The sequence below is a fragment of the Metarhizium brunneum genome, chromosome 3 (genome assembly GCF_013426205.1).
Source record: "Metarhizium brunneum chromosome 3, complete sequence".
Classification (NCBI taxonomy): Eukaryota; Fungi; Ascomycota; class Sordariomycetes; order Hypocreales; family Clavicipitaceae; genus Metarhizium; species Metarhizium brunneum.
Genome location: NC_089424.1, coordinates 538346 through 559550, shown reverse-complemented (window position 1 = coordinate 559550; position 21205 = coordinate 538346). Strand labels below are relative to the sequence as shown.

Genomic DNA, 21205 nt, shown 5'->3' with positions numbered 1-21205 from the left:
CTTTCAGAAAGTACATGTATTTACTAACACCTATCGGGGGCGTGCGGCGGCTGAGGCGATATGAAATACCATCACACGGAGTAGGAAATAACTTGAAATGCTGGTATTCTCCCCGGCCCAACAAGACACATACAACTCCGCACCGATACGTGGGAGTCGCGTCACTGACACCGCCTCGATGCCACTAGCACGAGCCTGCGATGTGTGTTTCAAAAGAAAAGTATGTCTGCCTCCCAGTGTTGAAACCGGTAGACTAACATGAGCCCAGATCCAATGTATCACATCTCATGATGGCGGACCCTGTGACTGGTGCCGCCATCAGAATCTGGAGTGTAAATTTAGTAGAGACAAGAGAGTGAATGGTCTGAACAGGTATCAGCCAATTCCCTATCAGCCCCCATGTGGCTACTAGACTAATTCGATTTCAGGACCAAATCATCAAAGAAAGCGACAGAGCTCCTCGCTCGCATTGACCAACTCGAAAAGGAACTTGCATCTGCCAAAGCTGACGCCTTTCGCTCAACCATAAGTCTTCAACTTCCAGAAAGCAAGATATCTGCCAGTAACCAAGCACCCCTCCGCCTCGGCCAGAACTGGTATCATCGAGGAATGCCTGTTGTTTCGGAAGATGGTTTTAAATGGATCAAGTCGATTACTACGCAGGACACTACAAGATTTGAGAATCATTTACTAGGCTCTGCACACCTCTTCTCGTGTATCAGCTACCCAACCTATCCTAGCAGTGGTGAATCATTGGAATTACCTGATATAAGTTTGGCCTTAAGGACTTTCAACGCGGAAACTAGTTTTTTCTTTCGCTTGGGAATAGGAATCCTCGATAAGTCGCTGTTTACAGAAACTATAGGCTTGGCGTACGCGGATTGCAATCCGAATGCTTCGCAAGGGCATCTAGCAGCTACGGCAAGCTTGTTGGCAGCTTTTACCGTTGCGTCATACTTGAAGACCAGTGCGGAAGTCGCTTCTATCGATGCCCAGGCCATTGCGTCGAGGGCTCAAGGTCTGCTAGGTCGTATTGACCGGTTTGCCAACTTGGACGCTTTGCAGGCTATTTTATTACTGGTAATATGGCCCTTTTTGAACCAAACCACTGAAACAGGAGTGGTAACATGAATGAATTGTGTTTAGTACAAGTATCGAATAGCCACTGGACAATACGATGCCGCGGGGGCACTACTTCCTACAGCCTGCCGAATGGTTTGCACACTCGATGGCCATATGAAGCATCCTACACCTAGCAAAGCGGCTCCCGATATGCGGAGAGAGCACATTCGAAACCTTTTCTGGACTTGCTATATTGCCGATAAGGACATGAGCCTTATAACTGGGCAACCACCTCTCCTTGCAGACGAGTACATGGACTTGGGTGATGCTGAATGCAGTAGTCCCGCCCAGGAACTCGATGAAGTAATCGACAGTTCCGTTGCTTGTAAACTCCTTGCTTTCGCCACCGGAGACCGCAGACTTGGCCTTCTAAAGGCCAAAGTCTTTCGTGTACTTTACTCCCCCACCGCTCTACATATCACCGACAGCGAACTTCTGACTCGTATCCGGAGGTTGGACGACGAACTTGAGAACTGGCGAGTGAATACCTATCCCCTGCTCCGACCAAAACTCGGCATAGCCAGGAGTAGTTCTGGATATGGATCGGTGCAGCCGTGTTTACGTGCAGCTCACTTGCAACTGGAGTACAATTACCTCCTGACAATGGTACACAGCGTCGTCCGGAGATTCGGCGTAGCTCATGATCCAGATGCAGGCTTGCCAGAGGATATCCACCGGGTCATGCACTCGAGTATCGATCTGGCGTTGGGCGCCGCGCGAAACACGATCCATGCTATTAGTGAGCCGGTTACGGTGCTCAAGGGCAAAACTTGGTGCGTGCGAAAACCCGCATATTTCAACATGGCCTACATATATGTCTAGCATTCTGACCATGACAGGTGCACCGTGTTTCATCCTCTGACGGCGGCCATGTCGTTATTCGTCAACATCCTTATACACCCTACAAGTGACCAGGCGGTGACCGATGTGGAATGGCTGGCATTGGCATCCAAGACTATTCATGGACTTGCGGTGGCATGCTCGGCCGAGGAGCTGAAATACTTGCAGCAGGCAGATGACTTTGCGGCGGAGCTGCTGAAACTGGCAAACGGTGCAATAGCAAGGCGTTCATAGGATAAAGTTGACAAGTCAAGTACGAAACTACCATCACCATCGCTTTTTGAGCGCATACTTGCTACAAGCACAACAGAACTATCCATGTTCATTCTCATAGCGCTGAGAAGCGAGCTGATCGCCAAGGACGCCATCAAAAGAAATTCAAGCCAACAAGTGCTGGAGATGAAGCCGTATATCATGTGTTTAGTTTAAAACCATGACACCCATGCGAAAATTACTGGTTATCAAGTACCAGGATCTTTGTCTTTACAGCCCACGAGGCCATCTCGGCAGCCAATACACCTGGTTCTTCCGGTTCGCCACACCTAGTCCTCGAACAGAAGCAATAGTCCCCGATCGTCGCTAGGGCCTAGGACGACGCGATGAGGACTAGGATCTTCGCCAAGTATAGTCGGCAGATGAGCAGACGGTGGTTGGACTGCGAGGACTAATGTCTCCTTGTCCGGTGTCGCTCCCGGGAGCGCATTCGGAAAGACAGGCTCAGGCAAGTCGCAGTATTCAATTACCTTGGGCGTCGTAGCTCGTGAGATTGGCATCGGTGACACGGTGATGGCTGGAACACTTGCGGACGCTTTGTTTTCTGTTAGCATTTGCCGCCATTGGTATGCTGAGTATCTGCGACATCATACCCTTCTTATTAGTTCCCTGACTGATGCGTAAAGGCGCAATATCAGGGTCCTCCTTTGTTGTCGGGATATTATCCAGCAGCGTGCATGTTGTGATTTGGCGCAAGTAATTCAACTCGGCCAACACGGCGGCGTTGTGGCGAATAATGACGGGCTCCTGGCCGCGGAAATCGACTGAGGAACGCAAGACCCATTCGAGCCGATTGTGCAGCGTCATCTTCATGCCGCGGTGTGCTTTGGGACGACACTTTTCGCCGAGTCAATGACGCGGTTGATCCTGTCGAGGATCCGCGGAGGCGCGGCCTCGAGGAGTTTGAGGTGCTCGTTGCGAAGGTCTATGAGGTGCTGGAGGTCCTGGTGGCAGGTTTGTACGAGCTCGAGGCAACGGCGTATCTCTTTGGCAACGCGACCATCCTCCGCATCCGGGTTGGAGGGCCGTAAGCTTGGTTGAGGTGGTGCCAAATCTTTCATCACTGGAGTTTGTCATGTAGCGGCATGATTATTGGCAGTGGAGATGTCAACGTGGGAAATCACCAGACTCGTTGGACGCTTGACTGGTTTCCAACGAGACGTGAAAGTGTCAACTCGCCGGTCGCACGAGTTATTGCAGGCATAGAGTAGGCGGCTTGCTGCTGACGACGAACCAGTAGTGGTACAAACTACAGCAAGGCTAATTTTGTTTTTAGGGTCTGCAGAGCTGACCAGAATGGGAACCTTGGTCATACGAGAGGTAATATCATGTCCTGGCCCTGCATTTTGGGTGGGAGATGCGAGCCGTCCTCCGCAATTGACGACCACAAACATTGAAGGCCGTCCGCTTTGTTTGACGGCCCACGCAACTCGTTACGGATGGATTGGACGAGGCACTGGGCACGGGCTGACCGTGGGCTACCTTGCGCTGCCGCGGTCATGGTAGCTCTGCAGCTCGCTCGTCATATATCACAAATACTTCAAATTGTCACAGTACGCACGGCAGCGGGGCACACGCAATTCTCCAAGTGGCTGCGAACGAACAGGATAGCCTTTTACGGTAAGACATTGGTCATGAGCCAGCATTGTGCATGAGTTGTCTGTTGGGTCGTTCCCGTCCTCTCTGGAGACCAGTTCACAACAGAGGGGCGTCTGCTGGTTTCCGTGATATCATCTCGCCACGACAACGACTTGCATTTGTGACAAGGAGATACTATCCTACTGCCAGGTGTGTACTTTCATCTACATCCTACGTACTTGTGCTCTGTACCCCCTCAAGTCCTGTTCGCCGCCCAGTGCCAATCATCCCGTCGGGTCATAATACACTGCAACTGCTTCAACCACGGTCCGTGGCCGAGGATATGGCGGCCCGTCCCGATCACTGAGCTTCTCCAGGCCAGCCTCGACCACTAAACCTGTGACGCCTTGCTTGTTTGGAGCCACCTTGGTGACCAACCCCCAGTCGCAGGGATGCGATAAGAGGACATAGCCGAGCTTGGTGCATTCCACAATCACGGCCTCCAGGTGGGCCCCCTGCTGCCGTATCACATCAGGGTCTGTTTCTACAAAGATGCGGAGAAAGGGGTTGAGGGCCTTGGCCAGCTCTTCAGCCTGCAGAGTGACCGTGGCGTTGTCGGTGGGCAAAGGGGTCCGAAGGCTGCGGCTGGGATGCAGGAGGAATACAGACAGACTGCGCCACTTGCGGAGGGCCAACGCGGCTACTGTGTATTTGTGTCAGCTTCAAATGTTCATATTTCCTTGCGCGGCTTCTGTTGGTCTGGCTCGGCCACCAAAGACTCACCCTGGGCATCAACGCTGCGGCCGCGTTCAGTGGGAGACATTGCCTGTATGAACGAGGCAACTGGCCGTGGGAGCATAGACGGGAGGAGGCTGTTCTGTGAATGAAAGTCGATGCTGTCAAATGCCGCGCGCATGATAACGTGGCACAAGGCAGATTGTCGTGTTTTCTGGTCTAGGCACAAGGCTGCAATGTTTTGCGTATATGTCGCCGACGACGAGGTTGCGCCCGCCAATCCAAGACTTTGCAGGGTCGCCGAGAGGCTGCGGGAGCTGGCGTTGACAGGCTTGGAATGGTAGTAGTTGTCGACATGCTGATGAATGAGTCCTCCGAGCGACCTCACCTCCTGCGCTATATCTCGGTCGGGCGTGGCTTCCGGGAGGAATTGGTTGAGTTGAACATCACTCGGGATCTCGCTTGAATACTTCTTGGGTTCATGATGAACAACAGCCGTGTCCGCCGTCCTGCCCTTTTGCCTTCCCTTGCGTTGGAGCAGAATACAAGCCGCGACAAGTCCGAAAAGTAGACCGATGGCAGCACAGCCGATGGCAATCCCAGCCACCGCGCCGGCGGTGACTCCTGACGAAGGAATTGAAGCATTAGTAGCCGTTGTCGTCGGCTGCATATTTGATCCATTCACGTGTGTTGTGTAGTTAGTCGACAGGCTTCCACCAGCCGGCTGTGTCCAAGACGTGGGCTGTTGACTGCTGAAAGCGCCGCTGCTCTCAATCTTACTCTCAATTGCTGTTGAGGACGTAGGGCCTGCTGACACGCCGGCCGGATTTTGCACCCATGTTGAACCAGTTGTCGTCGTGACAGTCGGGGTTGCGTTCGGGGGCGTCACAGTGAGAGTTGAGGTAAATGGGGACCAAGACATGGCGAGGCATCAAGTTGGGCACGAAATCAGCAGCTTGTCTGCGTATGTTGGGCCATGAGGAAGAAAGGGGGTCAAAAGTAGAAGTTGTCAAAGAGACAGCCACCGTTGAGTTATGAGAAAATACTTGCCCGTGTTTTATCCAAGAACCAGACGGCACAAACATTCGTCACTGTGTGGGCTCAGGCACGCAGACGGTCTGGTACTTCAGCTTACTTTCAGCCAAAAGGTCATCAATCCGAGAACGGATAGGTGTTGGTGACACAACAGAAATGACCCTGCATAGAGGAATAACAACCGGGGAACATGCACTTCCCCGTCCAGTTCGCCGGCGTGACTTCTGCATGCATGTTCTATTTGGGACAAGCGTAAGTGTGTCCTTGTTACCACTGAGTCCAGCAACCTGACTTCTCTCTCGTTTTGTCAATCTGCTTATAATACGGAGTAATATCATGGCCTAAATTCCTTAGCGAGTCAGTCCCGTGTTGCGCCATGAACCAACAACCAGATGTCATCGTTTCTGTCGACTTGGGCACAACTTTCACAGGTAAATATTCATGGGACCTTGACAACTGCTTCCCGTACACGGCTAACTGCGATATTCAGGGGTAGGATGGAGAACGCCTCGCACTCCCATCCAAGTGATCAACGACTGGCCCGGAAGTGGTGACCGAGCTGAGCGCAAAGTGCCAACCGCCATTGTCTACAATGCCGACGGAACGCTTTCGTCCTGGGGCTTCATGTGCGCCGATGATGACGGTGTCGACCAAGAAGACACGTCGGGCAAGTTGCGGCGCGAATTCTTCAAAATATTCATCGACAGCACGAACCTGGCGGCCGCGCAGAGTCTCTCCAGAGCCCCCAAGACGATCGAAGAGGCGGAAAAGTTTTCGACAGACTATCTTGGTCAAGTGTACGCCCACGTCAAGGAGACGATAGAGATGCAAATTGGTCGACGACAGGTGACTGGCGGGTGGTCAGATCTAATGGTCGTCTTCCTCTTCAGCGTGCCCACAACATGGACGCGGATGGAGACTATCAACACATTCAAGGGAATCATACGCAACGCAGGGTTCGGAGTAGAAGGCCCAATGCACTCGGCACTGGTTGACCTCACAGAAGCCGAGGCCGCTGCTGTCGCAACCTTGAAAACAAGCGCCATCAACTTCAACACTGGCAGCCTCTTTCTCACCGTCGATGCCGGCGGCGGCACCACTGATCTCTGTTTAATGCGAGTTAAATCCACGGACCCCCGGTTTCCGCAGATGACACAAATGTCGGCTGTCAAGGGCGTCGGCATCGGCTCAACTCTGATAGATCGCGCATTCGTCCGCCTCGTGGATCAGAGGCTCAATGCCTGGCCAGACGTCCGTAATCAGCTTCCCGCCAACTTTGCCGTCCGAATGTCTAAAAGCCACCACTTCCGCACCCTCAAACATAAGTTTGGCGAAAAAGTGTACATGCAGCCTCTGTTCAAGATTCCCATGGATGGCGTGTCCCATAATTTTAACCACTCTGGTCTTGGAGTCGAAAACGGGCGTTTAGTCTTCACCATGTACGTGTGAACACGCAGGAAAACAAAACTATTCTAACAGTAACTAGGCTGGAGATGCAGTCCCTCTTTGACGTTCAAGTCGAAGGGGTCATGAAGCAAACCATTGAACAACTCAACTGGCTATCTGAACACGGCAAGGTCGACCAGGTGGTATGGTTCTAAATTTTTGTCCGTTTACAAGGGGGTTTCACACTAACTATACGACTGGTACAGGAGTTTGTCATTCTCTCGGGAGGTCTAGGCAGCTCGGCTTACGTCCGTCAGAGTATCCAACAACAGCTCACCAGCTTTCCACATCCAAATGCTACCCAGGCGGTCGTGGTACCTTGTCAAGACCCCCAACTCGTTGTAGTTCGCGGTCTTCTTCTCGATCACCAGCAACAGTTGGAAAGCGGCCAATTGTCTGTTCTTGCAACACGAGTCGCCCGTGCGAGTTATGGAGTAAGAGTTAGGCAAGTGTACTCGCCCGCCCAGCACTTTAATGAGGACGTTATCCGAGACCCATTTGACTCCAAAAAGCTATGGGCAGTAAACCAAATACAGTGGATGATACGAAAGGTTTGTCATTACCGTCACCGCGATAGTAAAGTGCCATTACGCTCAAATCTTATTCTCATTCCAGGGCGATGTTATAGATGTGAATAGTCCACTGATAAAGAAATTCGAATTCCACCTTGCGGACGGAGAGACGACCCGGTCGTGGGATACAGATATCGTTATTTCTCAAAACGAGGCCTCCTTTCTCCCGACGAGCATGAAACAAGGTATAATAATGCATGACCTCATTCGTCCAACATCACGGCTAGTTGTGAATATAGCTAACGGAACTTGTTTCAGCCGGTGTGACAAGGCTTTGTCGCGTAAACAGCAACCTTGATGGCGTCGAGCAGCATCAGCTGGTCCTCAAGAAAAAGCGCGGGACATGCATGACGAAAGGCTATAAATTCTATATTTGTGTGTTCGAAGTCCGAGTGATCCTGGCTCCGGCTGATTTGAGGTTTGAACTTTGGTTTGGGGGGCAAAAATTTTCAAGAAACCATAACCCTATTGATGTCGAATGGGACCAGATGGGCGCTCGTGTTGAAGCCAAGTAGCAGACGAGTTTTATCGCAAAAACGGATGAAAAAAGATACCCCATGAAGGATCGTCTTCTCCATGTAATTTCACAGCCTTGTCATTTGCTTCAAGTAGTGGCCCTGGAGGCGGCACTTGATTGGCTCGACTTCATAATGCTTGACGAGGCGAACCCTAACCCCCTTGAATCAACTTGTCTTGTAAAAACCGTATCAATTGAAGCTTTCTTTGTACACAAAATGCGAGCATCATTTGCACCCTAAACATTGCCTATGTTGTCTGGTATTAGCGGAAATTTTATTATTCTCTTGCATTTAAATTGTATGATGTAGCGTGTGTATTATATTGTATTTCATTACTCGCACTATCCCGTAAAGTAAAATTACCCAAAATTTATTTTGGTGCCGTCATTCACTCGACTCTAGAATAACTATGGAATGCGTAAAGCTTTTGATAAGTCAATTTATCAGAGCAGGAGTCGTGACAATACGCATGGGCTAAATTTCCGTTTTCTAACCTGGGAAATTGGGAGAGAATAATCTAGAGGTGTTTCCGCGTTTTAATCTGAATCACAACTGTTCATGAAGCACTGCTCTTGCTCATAAGGGATATATTATACAGATCAATCTCTGGTAATTAAAGCAAAACAATCAACTCGACGACTTATTGCTCCAGAATCACCATCTCCAGGCACAACTTCTTCTTCTTGTCCTCCTCAGGCCGTACCTGCAATATACTGTCGCGGCAGTCTCCACGTCGCCCATTCGCACATGCCGAAACACCCGGATTCTCAGCAGCACCGCAGGTCTCTCTTTACGCTCCACGTTAAGAATGCAGTTGGGACCGTTTAAAGAAGTGCAATCCAGAACTGGGGGAGGCTATAGTCTTTCCGTCAGCAGTGTTGAATAGTACATGGATAAATGAAAAGCCCACTTACAAACCAAGAACAGTAAACCAGACGGTAAGTACCCTTACGATATCAAATGAACCCTCCTTGCTTGCCCTAAAGTTGTCTTTTGTATAGACATACGACGTCACCATGGCGGGGACGGAAAACACCCACAAAACACACAAAAGCCTGTCCACCTGAAGTTTTACTGCAGGTCGGTAGATTGGCGAAGCTCGAATAGGCGGGTGTACACAATAAGCCGCGTTCCAAAGGCCCCCAAGAACAGACTACATGTGTTAGCTTTCCTCGATACTAGATGGCAAGATGGGCATGGAGCTTACCACAATGAGGATGCTCTCTAGCAGAGGCTCTCCGTCCTTCTTCATGGCCACTGTCGCTATGGTGAGAACAAGCACAGTCGCGGCGCAAACCGCAGATGCAGCTCGTCCTACCATTTCACAGCCGAAGCGTTTTAGCGTTCCGGAAAATTTGGAATCCATTTCAAAATAGGTGTAGTGATGGCAAATGAATACAGGATCTTGTCAAATGGTAGTAATATATGAGAACAGCCGTCTTGTTGCGTAGATGAGCTGGCAAATTTGTGGGAAAAGCACACCGTCGACCGTTTGTCGTGCGTGCAGAAGATGTCTGGTAGCAGTGATGTTGGCCAGGAGGACTGAGGTTGCCAAAACGCGCCCGACTTAAGTAATTCTCCAGACGGCACTCACGTCACGAAATCTCACACGGCTATTCATCTACTCAAACGCATTTTCTTTCCTTTTTGCTCGTTTGTGGGTAGAAAAAGAGCTGTTTGTCAAGGTGCGTCACATTGGCATCCCGCTCGCAATCACAAAGCCTGGACGACTGCACAGAGACATTTTGACAAAAGGGTCAATGCGTGAAAGAGAATTCTCCATTGTCTCGGTCGTGCTTTGTATTCACCAGCGTGGGCCGTGATCGCGTGACCAGACGCTTTCAGGGAACTCTTTGTTCAGGAGTCATGACCACCTGGGGGACTACCAAGAGTCATCAAAAAGAAATGCCAGGCCCTACGTTTGTTAGCTGACATGGCACAATCGTGATGAAACCAGTCTTTGAGTAGCGGGCAGTCTCTCCTTTTTGCCGACACACCGCTTGGGCTTGACATGTGATGAGCATGTACTCTGCATCTTTGAAGTGCTTCCGCAGCTGCCTTGTTCTTTGGTCATCCTTTTGCAAAAAACCTTTGCTCCAGAGAGGAGAATGAGAATCAAAGAAGCCGGCAGTCTCGGCGTGGGGGAATTGGCATCCATGCATGTCAGGCGGCCAGTTGGAGGACCCTGCAGCCCATGATATCACTCAACGACTGCTCATTATTGTCCGCCAAGCTCCTGAACTGCCCTTTCATCCTGTTTATTTTCTGTGGATGCCTGACGATAATTGGGGGATGTATTTTGCATCGACTGTATCTCGCGATCACGACCTGCGTTTTGATCCCTTTCATCCCGTATTTGTCAGTACATGCCACGCGCATTTACACCAGGGCTACGATCACGAGACCTTGTGGAACGAGGCTCTCCCACTTGTCGTATTAGTAGACCTCTTCGGTTCATCTAGGCCTTTAGAAACCAAGAACCTTTCATACTAAAAGACCTTTATTGGATGAGTTGAGCTATTATTCCAGGTCCTTCCTTACTGAGCCCTTGTCACAAGATGTATCCCAGAACTTGTGCCTACCATCCCAAGGCTACGGATGTCCTATCTCACATTAATATGGTGCCCAGACATTTTGCTGCGGACTACCTTGTTGTATATGATGGCTTCTGTGAGATATGAGCGCTATTGCCGCACATTAACAAGGGCAATCATCGAACCATCAAGATATTCCAGCAAACAAGTCCTCTTCACCGCTATGCAATACCATATCGTAAAATACTCCATGCTTGTGAAATAGACTCCTGGGGGTGCCGTCTTCCAGCACTTTTCCTGAGCCCATAACCACCACTCGATCGTAGTCAGCCATCGTACGAAGTCTGTGAGCAATCGTGATGAGGCATCTACTGTGGCCGTCTTCCTCGTCTAGATCCTTCCGTAGGACCTCTTGGATTCCAGCATCCGTAACAAAGTCCATGCTGGACGTAGCTTCGTCGAGGAGCATGAGCCTCGATCGGCGCACAAGGACGCGGCATAAAGAGAGGACTTGTCGCTGGCCGTGGGAAAAGTTGCCCCCACCCGTGTTGACGAGAGTCGACAGCGCAAGGCGGCCTGTGAATTGTGCATCTGGAGACGAGCTAGTTACAGTTTCGCCCGTACTCGAGTCGACTTCATTTACCACGGCCGAGGCGGCTGAGCAATCTGTCCCGCTGGACTGCTGCTGCATGGCTGCTATTGTTGCGCAGGCGTCGATGGCTCGTTGTAGCTTCTCCTGGGGAACCTCTCCGGACGGATCCAAATTCGACGCAATTGTGCCCTGGAAGATGAGAGCTTCTTGTGGGATGGTGGCGATGGCGTGTCGAAGCCTTTTCCGTGGGACGGCAGTGATGTCGACTCCGTCGTAGAGTATCTGCCCAGAGACAATGTATGTGAACCGGAGTAGGGACAAAACAAGCTACGTGGAGAGAATTTATGAGTCTCAACGACGTGATTTGCTTTCCCGTGAACAAGATGTGTACTTACTGTGCTTTTGCCGCTGCCAGTGCGGCCAACAATGGCCACCCGCTCACCTGCATTAAACACAAGACTGATATCCTTTAAAATATCAGGGCCGTCAAGTGTATATCGTACTGTTACGTTGCGAAACTCAACGCGGCCGCTCCTCGGCCAGTCGGCAGGGATTGTACGCTCCAGCGCATCAGCATACACAACGTCAGTATTTTCCTTTTGCTCAGCCTCTTTACCAGATTCCTCAGGAGGAAGCTTGGCATATTCCGACACGCGGTGAAACTAGTCCGTTGTCAGTATGTTCCCAATACATGAAGCAATAGCGGGTGATACGCGTACGCTTTGCATTTCCGTGTTGAGAAAGTTTATGCTAAACACCAACCGCAGGATGAGGGCGCTCATTGTTGACGCCGCCGTCAGGGAAAAGCCGACCAAACCAGCCGAAATCGCGCCCTGTTTAGAGAGTGCCAACATCCCGGCAGACACTTGAACCACTGCTGCCAGCGTATTGATTCTAAACTTCATCCACTGGTCACACTCCCTCTGCGCACCCGCCGCCTTCGCAGACGTGTACAGCAATGTGTTCAGCCCGTCAGCAAACACACGCGGCATCTCGCTCCGCGCTCGTACAACGACGAGCCCGCTCAGACTCTCTGAGAACTGCGTGAAAATGGGCGACTGCGTAGAAGCCACCAGTTGCTTCACAGTCAGATTCGTGCGATTGTACAACTCCCCCAGCGCGCCGCCCAGCACGGTAGCAACAAGCGCAGGGAGCATGAAGACGGGGAGGACGGTGCTAACGGCACCCGTCTGCATGATGAGCGACGTGGCCGTCATGAGGAAGTGCATGAGCTCTGGCGGCAGCGACTGGTCCAGCGTGTCCATGTCGCCGGATAGTCTGTTGATGACGCGTCCGACCGGGTTGTCCTTGAACCAGGACAGCGACACGCTCAGAACACCCTTCACCAGCTCACCGTGTAGGCGCCTCGCGGCCACCCAGCCTCCGTACATGAAGGCCATGTAGGCTATTCCTGCCACGATGACGCTGCAAAAGTTGATGGCGACGTACATGCCGAGATAGTACGCGATGTTGATGGATCCCGTTTGAGCCGCGGCGTCGACCCAATGCGACATCCAAAGGGTGGTGCCGATTTCGGCACCGATTTGGAGGACAAGAGTGAGCGTAATAAGAGTGGCTGCTATGGGACCGCCGAAATAGAGCATGTATTTGAGGACTGGACGCGTCAGTCGTTTGTGTCTGCTGCGCAAGAGAATAGTCACTTACAAATCAGTCGACCAGAAAGCCCAGTGAGCTTCACCTCTTCATCTACTTCTGACTCTTGTGCTGCTTTGGAGCTGGATCGCTCTGTGAGAGGCTTAGCAATCGGCGTCGTGCTGCCACTGAGCCCGTCGGCATGGTCTTCGACATGTCCTTCCATGTCCCTTTGCGCAATAGTCCTCGGTTGTCTCACGACGCCAATGTTCTGCTCCATTGCTGCTATTTTACCGCTCTCTAGTGCAATGGCCAAGTCGGCTTGCTCTGGAATCCATGGCTGCTGTGTGACCAAAACCACCGTCCTTCCTTTCAGAAGGTCGCTGCAAAAGACCCTGTTCCATAAGCCGGATGCTGTTTTTGTGTCGATTGCCGAGAACACATCATCCAGTAGAAGCAGAGACGAGCTGGAGTACAAGGCTCGAGCTAATGCGACTCTTGCACGTTGACCACCTAGACAGGCCAGTTGTTAGCTCTCGTATCATGGCAGCTTGTTGTTTGCAGTTCATGTTACCAGATAATGCTGAGCCATTCTCTCCAATGTCCGTCATATCCCCTTCAGGAAGCTCATCCAGATCTAGTCGCAAACAGCAAGCATCAATGACAGCATCATATCGCTCAGTATTAAATGTACTGTTAAAGACGACATTATCACGTATAGACAGCGCTTGCAGCCAGGGCGTCTGCGAGGCAAAGGCCACATCAAGGGGGCGAGTAACGCTCCCGCCTTCCTTGATGGTCTCTCCAAGAATAGAGAGCAGCAACGTCGTCTTTCCACTCCCACTCGGTCCCGAGACGACATTCAGCCCACCCTGCACAAAGTCAATGCTGATATCCTGGAGGAGAAAGCCTGCACCTTTGTTGCGTCGAAACGTGGCGTTTTCCAGCTTCAGAGGTCCTTGGGGGTATGACTCTGGCGGCGTGGCCGCATCATAAAACTTATCCAGCCTCCCAAGAGAAATGGAGATCTTGGGAACAAACACAGCCATGGCCGCCATCATGCTAAAGTTGTCTCGTATAATATCCAAGAGACGGATCGTCGTGAACGCCACGGACGCGGTGAGTGGAAGCTGCCTGACCCCAACATACAAGGAGTATATGACAATGATGGACAGGATGGGAATCAGGTATGCTGCTTCGCCCATGGCGGTGTACAAGAGCGCCATGTTCCAGATGTGCTTTTGCTCCCGTGCCCTGCTCTCCTGGAGATACTTGGCAATCGCGTCTTCCCAGCCAAAGTACTTGATGACGCGAATCGCGCCGAGATACTCGGTGGACAGGGATATTCGGCCATCCTGCGCCGCCTTTGCCGCCTTTTGCTGGCCACCTACGTGACTGACGATCCAGGCCGGCAGAGGGCTCATCAGAAGCATGACGCCGACGCCGATGAGGCTCGGCCATCCCACGATGTTGTACATGCCAATAAGCGCGACTGTAACACCGCATGGGACACCACCAATGATGAAGAGGACGTTTCGTCCGTCTTGCACCGCGTTGATATCGGTGGACATGATATTTGCCAGCTGCCCATAGGAAGACTTGCGCTGCGCCTGGTGCTCTGGCTCGCGAGATCCCTCGGATTCTGGAGACCCCTCCGCCTCATCATTCAGGAAGTCGTCTTCGAGCTCCCGGGATGCCATGGCCCTCTGGTACATTTCCGTAGTCAGCGCCATCTTGACCTTGATAGCGGCGCGCGTGGAAAGAAATACAAAGGCTTGCTGCGCCACAGACTCGAGAAGAGCTCCTGTAAACATTACAAACAGCCATAAATAAGGGTGGAACACGGCGTCTTCGGGGTTCGTCAAGTATTCCAGGAGTTGATACAAGCTGAAGGGTGTTGAGAGCTCAGTTATAAAATAGACGCCCGCCAGAAGGGTCGAAAGGATAATCTCTCCCGGTATAAGCATGAAGATGGTCTTGGCTGTGCTTTTGTACTTTTTGCGCAGCCTGCTTATTTGAGGGTACAAGATCTCGGGTGTGTAGTTCCACGGCAGATCCTGGAAAGCAGCCGTTGTGATGTCGCCTGCCCATCCCTTCCTAATGAGACTGTTTACTCTCCCAAATGTGCAGTAGTAGTCGAGCAAGCTGCATGTGTCTTCTTTGGCCGGCTTTACATCTGATCCTTGAACAATCGCAGGGCATTCTGGCGGAGGCGCCCATTCTCGCGGAGACGTTGCGGCGACGGCCATGACTGACGCCAAACCAAGCATCCCCGCCGAAACAAATCTGTCTGGCCTGTAGCCGTTGCCAATGACGGTTAGGGGGGATACTTCAGCAATGAGAAGCAGCGACATCTCCATGACAAGTATAATGTTGGCTTGGTTCAGCAGCGTCTTGCGTGCTTCTTTGCCTAGAGCTGCTCTGAGGATACCGAGCAGCAAGATGTAGAGCAGGGCCAATACATCTGGCCAATGCTCCCCTTGCTGAATAGCTACACTGATCCAGAGGGCTACAGTCACGGAAAGTAGCACATGGCCAGCAATTTCGAAGTACAGTAAGCCAGGTGGTTTGAAGGCCTTGCGATTCGCAGAGCGGGGAGCTTGAACACGCTGCGCCGTTATCCAAAGCAGGGAGAGGGCACACATGGCAAGCTGTATGTATCCGGCTCTTGAAATAAGTTGAGCCCGCTGTAGCCAAACGGGGGATCTAGATTCGGTCAACCAGCGCTGCGCAAGAAGTTGCAGGTATGGCCACGCTGCTCACTTACCTGGGTTGCGACGGGGCAGCGACGATGCGGAACTGATTTGGTGATCCATGGCTCAAAAGGCCTTCCATGATGGAAGTTCGCGACTTCGTCCAGGTCTCTCCGATTGACTAGAGCTGGAGTGAGGCAGAGTGCTTGGTGAGCCTCGAGGAGTTCCGGCCAACTTGTGCTTTTTAGAATCGCCAACGCAATTTCGTCTTCTCTTCTGCCTAATATGAGCCAGGGCAAATGCTGTCGTCAACATTAATGCCTGTTTCCTTGGGCTGCCGCCTCGTCATTTTGCTGTCAACATTCGTTGCATCTAGCTTATGCACCTTCCTGATTTGTATATTGCCGACAAAAGAATCCTGACTCAAATTTGGACCCCAAATGGGTCGGTCGTGCTATTTGTGCTATCAACCCTTTATCAGGGAGTCGGGCTCGATGCAGTCAGCATTCAGCTTGGCGTTATCATCGGTCGGCCCGTCGGAATCTACGGATCCTCTTGGTTGCAGTATGTACCTCCACTTGGTCTTGGTCTGATCGCCCAGAGTCTGCGGCTGCTTGTAAATAAACGTTTTCCTTCGTCGAAAGTAGCCTCAAAGGCAGCAGGTTGTCATGAAGAGACGTCCCTAATCACAGTGAACTCTGTTTGAGCTGCCTTGCTCCCTTTAGCAAGATCCGTTCCCCAGATAGAGGGGTACCTTTGCCCAGTTACCAGATTTTCCATTGGTTGTGCCACACGGCCAAGACCTGTCCAAAGGTATGACTACAAAAGGTTACACAACAATAAACAAAGGTATCTCGAGAGCCCGGAGTCGGCGAGGACTGCCTTAGGCACTAGCCCTCACTGACTTCTTGTATTTATAGAGACCTCTGGTCCCTTCAAGCCTCTTTAAAAACCAAGGACCTTTAATACCTTGAAATCGATTATTAAATTAATACATATAAGTCCCCGAATAAAACGAAATTGCACATGGAACGTGGCACAGAATCGGCACTACAACACCAAATGCTGCAAGGATAAAAATAAAGTGATTACAATTGGTGTTTGGGTATCTAACTAATCCCGGGCAAACTTGTCGTCTCCGTCACGTAATGAACATGTAGCGCAAATCGTAGACAACACAAGTGCAAGCACACAAGATGCGCAAGGCAACATGTATTTCGAACTGTACTGCATTTCTGTACGCAATCTTTCATGTATCAGCACCGGCAAATACTAAAGAATGTGTTATAAAGTCAAATTACCACCCGGCTCCTCTAGACACCTCCAGGCCTAATCGATATGTATCTTGACAACACGCCCCCAGGTTGTGTCAACGCCGTGTATGAAAATTGTGTTGCTCTTGTTAAATGAATGTCGGTACAGATAACCGTCCCCGGGCTCGTAATCGAACCAGCCCTTGTTGTTGCCAGAAGAGTACGACACCACGTCGCTCTGGCTCATTTCCATTTCTCCCGCGTCGGCAAAGCATCGAGACAGAGTCGTCGCTCCCGAGCGGATCGTGTAGCTGAGGGTGAAGAAGTCCGTTCCGAACATGCAGCTTGCTACACCCACCTCTTCGATTGCGCCGGCGCCAGGAAGGATGTAGGAAATTGCTGTCAAAAGCACCACCAAGATGCTCCGAAACATGTTGCAAAGCGGAGTTTGTCAAAAAGTGACAATAGGGAGTGATTATTGAGGGTGATGATTAAACGTGACAAGTAAAAAAATAATCGTTAAAGTAATAGCTAGGAAATAACGACGATGAAAAATTGATAAGTGACAAGAGGAGAATCGAACACTCATGATTCAGCAGTGCTTTTAAGGGGGGGACGTGAAGACAAATCGCTCTGTTTGATTGTTTGGCTTGGTCTTTGAACTCTGAGGCATGTGCCTTGATCAGCTGCCAGTGTTGACAAAGATGATTTTTGTTCACGGCGAAGCTGCAAGACAAGGACAGAGACAATCGGGGCACAGCGACCACCTTTGTTGTACACCACATCGCCCGTCGCGACTGAAGTTGTAGAAAAGGAGACGAGCCGGGTTGTTCTCCATTACTTGATGGTAAATTTTGGCTGTTGGAAGTCCAAGTCGACAAAGTATACACAAAACATCAACCTTGCCGACCTTTTTTTTCTTCCCAGTGCAGAGGCTACACGCCCATGTGCTAATGTACAATCAACATTGCATGTACCTATGGCGACAATAGCATCATGCAGCGGCTTTGTAGGCCTCGGTGCGTGAGTACAGCAGATGTAACAAAGACGGCACAAACGGACCAAGGCTCTTGGCGCACTTTCATCAATGCCTTCTGCTCTCATTCATACTAGGACCTTTTATTGATGGACTGAAACGCTTACCCGGGCTTGGCTCCAGTCTGAATCACTGCTTGTCTTGGCCGTTTCCATTCATTGGTGGTACGCCCGTAATTGGTGATGTAGACAAGTCGCAGGCTGGATTGACCGTCCACACAGACCTTCCTAGCTGCAACAGCTAGTGTTGAAGAACTAACCCTCGACCTCTATACACAATATCATCTCACTGCAAGTATTAATAAATTGGTGCATTCATTGATTGTCATTCCACCGGATCTTCTCTTCCTGCAACTAACCCTGTCGAGCCCGACGAATTTGTCGGCCAGTGACCAAAGCTTCCAGCTCAATCCGGCGTCAAGTCGATCGTTGTCTCAACCAATCTTGCTGCAAAAGTGTCCAGTGTAGCCGAATTTGTCAATACAGTGCTTCTTTCAGCGGCTTTGGTTAATCGGCTGTTGCGGTCTGAAGTGAAATCCGTTCCCTGACCCCATCCAATATTGGACTGGGTTTCAACGTAACCTCTTCGACAAAAACATCTTGGCTATCCCTCACTATCGAGACCTTTCTCCAGATCCTTGGATTCCGAGTATGGCTGCATCAACCAATCATCAAACGCCAGTTCCTCAGCCGTGGGCCGCTCCTCTGGTAGCCAGCGCAAGGCACGACGGGCAAAACTCAGCATCAGCTGTTTGTCCTGGCCTTCCAAGTGAGTAACCCGCTCTTCGAGAGACGTGGTTGGAATGGGGATGGATCCCAGCCAGTTGCCTGCTAATAATTCAGCCACGGAATGGATACCTAATACGTCTGCAGCGGTCCTTGATCATGCTTACCAGAGTCGTCAAAATAAGCCGCACACTTCTTACTCCGTTGCAGGAATTCACGTGGTGGTGGGCCCATGAGCGATACCATTTCTGCTACATGTTGCTCGTCGTCTACAAGGCCGTCTCTTTTGGCGACGAATAGGCGTCTTCCCTCAAGCAAATCCCAAACCTGGAGCCGGTAAGTAAGTGGCTACCGAAGGATAGTGGTAGAGCTCACCATGACACCCATAGACCAGATATCTACCTTGGAGGACCACTTCATGTCCAAAATTACTTCGGGGGCTCTGTAGACCAGGGGCATGATGTCCCCTTGGTACTCTTCTTGCCCGAACCTCGCGGATCCAAGGTCAGAGAGAACAGGCTCGCCCTGGGTCATGGGTGTCTGCCGCGACAGGTATATCACCCGATCAGGGAGCACCTTGCGCGCGACTGGCTGTGCTCGCTCCGCTTCCTCGAGCTCCTCGAATGGTGACAGGTTCTTTACACCACAAAGAATATTATTCGGGGAGATATCTATATATACTCCATGAGTAAAACACAACATTGGCCTTGTGCTTTGGAGGAGGGTCTTTACCAGTATGAACCACATTGTTTTTGTGCAGGTAATCCAAGGCCACGAGAAGTATCTGCAACGCGTGCTGTAGCATACGGGTTTCGATCCTCCCTTGCGGAAGGAGATTTCGCAGCTCAGTGAATGTCATTCCCAATGGCTGGTATACCAGGCATTGATGCGAGCCCTTGGGTCCAGAGACTTCAAACGAGGTCAAGATTGTTCTGACGAAGGCTTTGCCCGGATGTTGTTGCACGGGTGATGACTTGAGGTAATCCAGCACGGCAATCTCATTCTGGGCTTGCTGCAGGACAATGCTATTCTTGGCTAATGTGCAAACTTTCAGCACACGATATTGTTCATGACTATGTCCGTGTTAGCACCACGCATTCGTTCATTCATCGTTGCTGCAAGAAAACGCACCATAGGTCTTTGGCTAACCAAACAGTGGACCCAGTCCCTCGACCAAGTTTGCAAAGGACACGGTATCGCGACTCAAAGACTTGTCCGATACGCGTCGGGTAGTAATCTTCAGCGACATATCCGGGAAGCTCTTCTTCCTCAATGGGCGTTGAGGCGGGCAACAAGACTGGGCTGTCTGGCGATGCAGTGGTCGACACGGGTGTGCTCTTGAACGGTAGAAACACTCTTTGATGTGGTTTGAAGAGTCTGGCAGTAGTTCTCAATACGGGTCGGCGCAAGTTTCTGAACCAGTGTGGATTCATGACAGACGCAGTAAGAAAGCCATGAATTGTGAGAAACAACCACATGTGCAGGTAAGGACGAGAAGGCCACGGCGTTGCTCAAGACGACGAGGGTCCACATGGCGCCAAGTATAATCCAATCATCTATCTTTGCTGTAGCCAACATGCGCTTAAACCCCGTACTCTGTTTAAATAGCCGCCAGGCGCCAAAATTAACCTGATAGCATACATGTATCAAGGTGATATAAATTATATACGGAAGCTATCGATTATAATAACCGCTATTAACAGCACATATAGCCTTTCTCGCATAGTTTCCTAATATACCAACCTTGATTGCAAAATGGCCAACGCATCATCGTAAGTATTATCTGGTCTGGTTGGTAGAGCATCATTTGGGTTGGTTGGTTCAGCACCACCTGACAAGTTCAACTAACCAGCATGACGCGAAATAAAGCCAAATACTTGACCCACGGCGGTAGAGACGCCAGGCCACTCGTGGCTTCCACAATCCCCGCCGAAGGAAGCTACACCTTCAAGCTCTCCAGTACCGGCATCAAGCAATGGCCCGCCACTATCTCCAACGCACTGAGTTTTGCCTCGATCTCTTACGCATACCATACTTTGCTTTAATGGATAGCCCATACGTCGATATGCTTTTAGGCACTTGGAGAACGACACGGCAGTGAGTTCGACTTCTCTCTTCTTTTTCGGCAATGGTGGGATGAAATCAGGCCCGGGGTTCATCTGTCCCCTAAAACAAAAAGTAAGAATTGGTTTACTAGAGATGGAGACGGGAGGAAGAGTTTACTACAACATACCAGCCAGCTGCCCTTTTTTTGCCCGGTTTGGGGTAGCTGCCGTTCTTCGCTACTCTAGCGAATTCACCCACTAGATCTGGACCGACTGCTGGTGATATTTTGACTATAGCCACGTCATTCTCACATGTATGTGGATCAAACTGAGGGTGCATCATGGCACCAGTCACGTTAGAGACCTGGCCTCCTGTTGTGCGATCCTGTGTAGTGTGTTGTCAGGGACAAGAGCTACCTAGCACAAGTCGTACTTGCCACTGAGCAATACAAGTGTAAAGAAGCAAAACGTACATTTGATCCGGCACGAACTTGAACTTGTTTGTGCCCATCTCTGAAACAATGACCGGCTGTGAGCACGGTATCATTATTAAGGAGCGAGCCAGCGCAGAAATAGTCGCCATTTCTCAATATTGCAACGAGAAAAGGAAAGGAG

The 21205-nt window shown here is 50.7% G+C and overlaps 8 protein-coding genes across 8 annotated transcripts; 2 read left to right on the top strand and 6 right to left on the bottom strand.

Annotated features, from left to right (window-relative positions):
- Positions 1-290: 290 nt before the first annotated feature.
- G6M90_00g054040 (uncharacterized protein) lies at positions 291-2196 on the top strand (the record flags this gene model as incomplete). The annotated part of the gene is made up of 4 exons (XM_066130577.1): positions 291-355; positions 429-1080; positions 1147-1895; positions 1962-2196. The coding sequence occupies 4 exons, from the start codon at positions 291-293 to the stop codon at positions 2194-2196; spliced, it is 1701 nt and encodes a 566-aa protein (XP_065986667.1).
- A 308-nt stretch (positions 2197-2504) lies between these two features.
- G6M90_00g054030 (uncharacterized protein) lies at positions 2505-3296 on the bottom strand (the record flags this gene model as incomplete). Its single annotated transcript, XM_066130576.1, has 3 exons — positions 2505-2770; positions 2829-2999; positions 3074-3296. 3 exons carry the CDS (start codon positions 3294-3296, stop codon positions 2505-2507), a joined length of 660 nt encoding a protein of 219 aa, XP_065986844.1.
- Positions 3297-4097: 801 nt separating this feature from the next.
- G6M90_00g054020 (uncharacterized protein) lies at positions 4098-5470 on the bottom strand (the record flags this gene model as incomplete). The annotated part of the gene is made up of 2 exons (XM_014685516.1): positions 4098-4516; positions 4597-5470. 2 exons carry the CDS (start codon positions 5468-5470, stop codon positions 4098-4100), a joined length of 1293 nt encoding a protein of 430 aa, XP_014541002.1.
- Positions 5471-5959: 489 nt separating this feature from the next.
- G6M90_00g054010 (uncharacterized protein) lies at positions 5960-8116 on the top strand (the record flags this gene model as incomplete). The annotated part of the gene is made up of 6 exons (XM_014685517.1): positions 5960-6014; positions 6074-7022; positions 7070-7172; positions 7236-7580; positions 7645-7786; positions 7860-8116. 6 exons carry the CDS (start codon positions 5960-5962, stop codon positions 8114-8116), a joined length of 1851 nt encoding a protein of 616 aa, XP_014541003.1.
- An 827-nt stretch (positions 8117-8943) lies between these two features.
- Positions 8944-9485, bottom strand: G6M90_00g054000 (uncharacterized protein; the record flags this gene model as incomplete). Its single annotated transcript, XM_014685518.1, has 3 exons — positions 8944-8974; positions 9034-9272; positions 9327-9485. The coding sequence occupies 3 exons, from the start codon at positions 9483-9485 to the stop codon at positions 8944-8946; spliced, it is 429 nt and encodes a 142-aa protein (XP_014541004.1).
- Positions 9486-10840: 1355 nt separating this feature from the next.
- Positions 10841-15673, bottom strand: abc4_2 (ATP-binding cassette transporter abc4; the record flags this gene model as incomplete). Its single annotated transcript, XM_014685519.1, has 6 exons — positions 10841-11572; positions 11641-11907; positions 11965-12860; positions 12911-13351; positions 13413-15544; positions 15606-15673. The coding sequence occupies 6 exons, from the start codon at positions 15671-15673 to the stop codon at positions 10841-10843; spliced, it is 4536 nt and encodes a 1511-aa protein (XP_014541005.1).
- Positions 15674-16860: 1187 nt separating this feature from the next.
- On the bottom strand, positions 16861-17217 carry G6M90_00g053980 (uncharacterized protein; the record flags this gene model as incomplete). The annotated part of the gene is made up of 1 exon (XM_014685520.1): positions 16861-17217. The coding sequence occupies one exon, from the start codon at positions 17215-17217 to the stop codon at positions 16861-16863; it is 357 nt and encodes a 118-aa protein (XP_014541006.1).
- A 1206-nt stretch (positions 17218-18423) lies between these two features.
- On the bottom strand, positions 18424-19978 carry SRPK_2 (Serine/threonine-protein kinase SRPK; the record flags this gene model as incomplete). Its single annotated transcript, XM_014685521.1, has 5 exons — positions 18424-18647; positions 18713-18872; positions 18921-19216; positions 19278-19618; positions 19677-19978. The coding sequence occupies 5 exons, from the start codon at positions 19976-19978 to the stop codon at positions 18424-18426; spliced, it is 1323 nt and encodes a 440-aa protein (XP_014541007.1).
- Positions 19979-21205: the final 1227 nt, after the last annotated feature.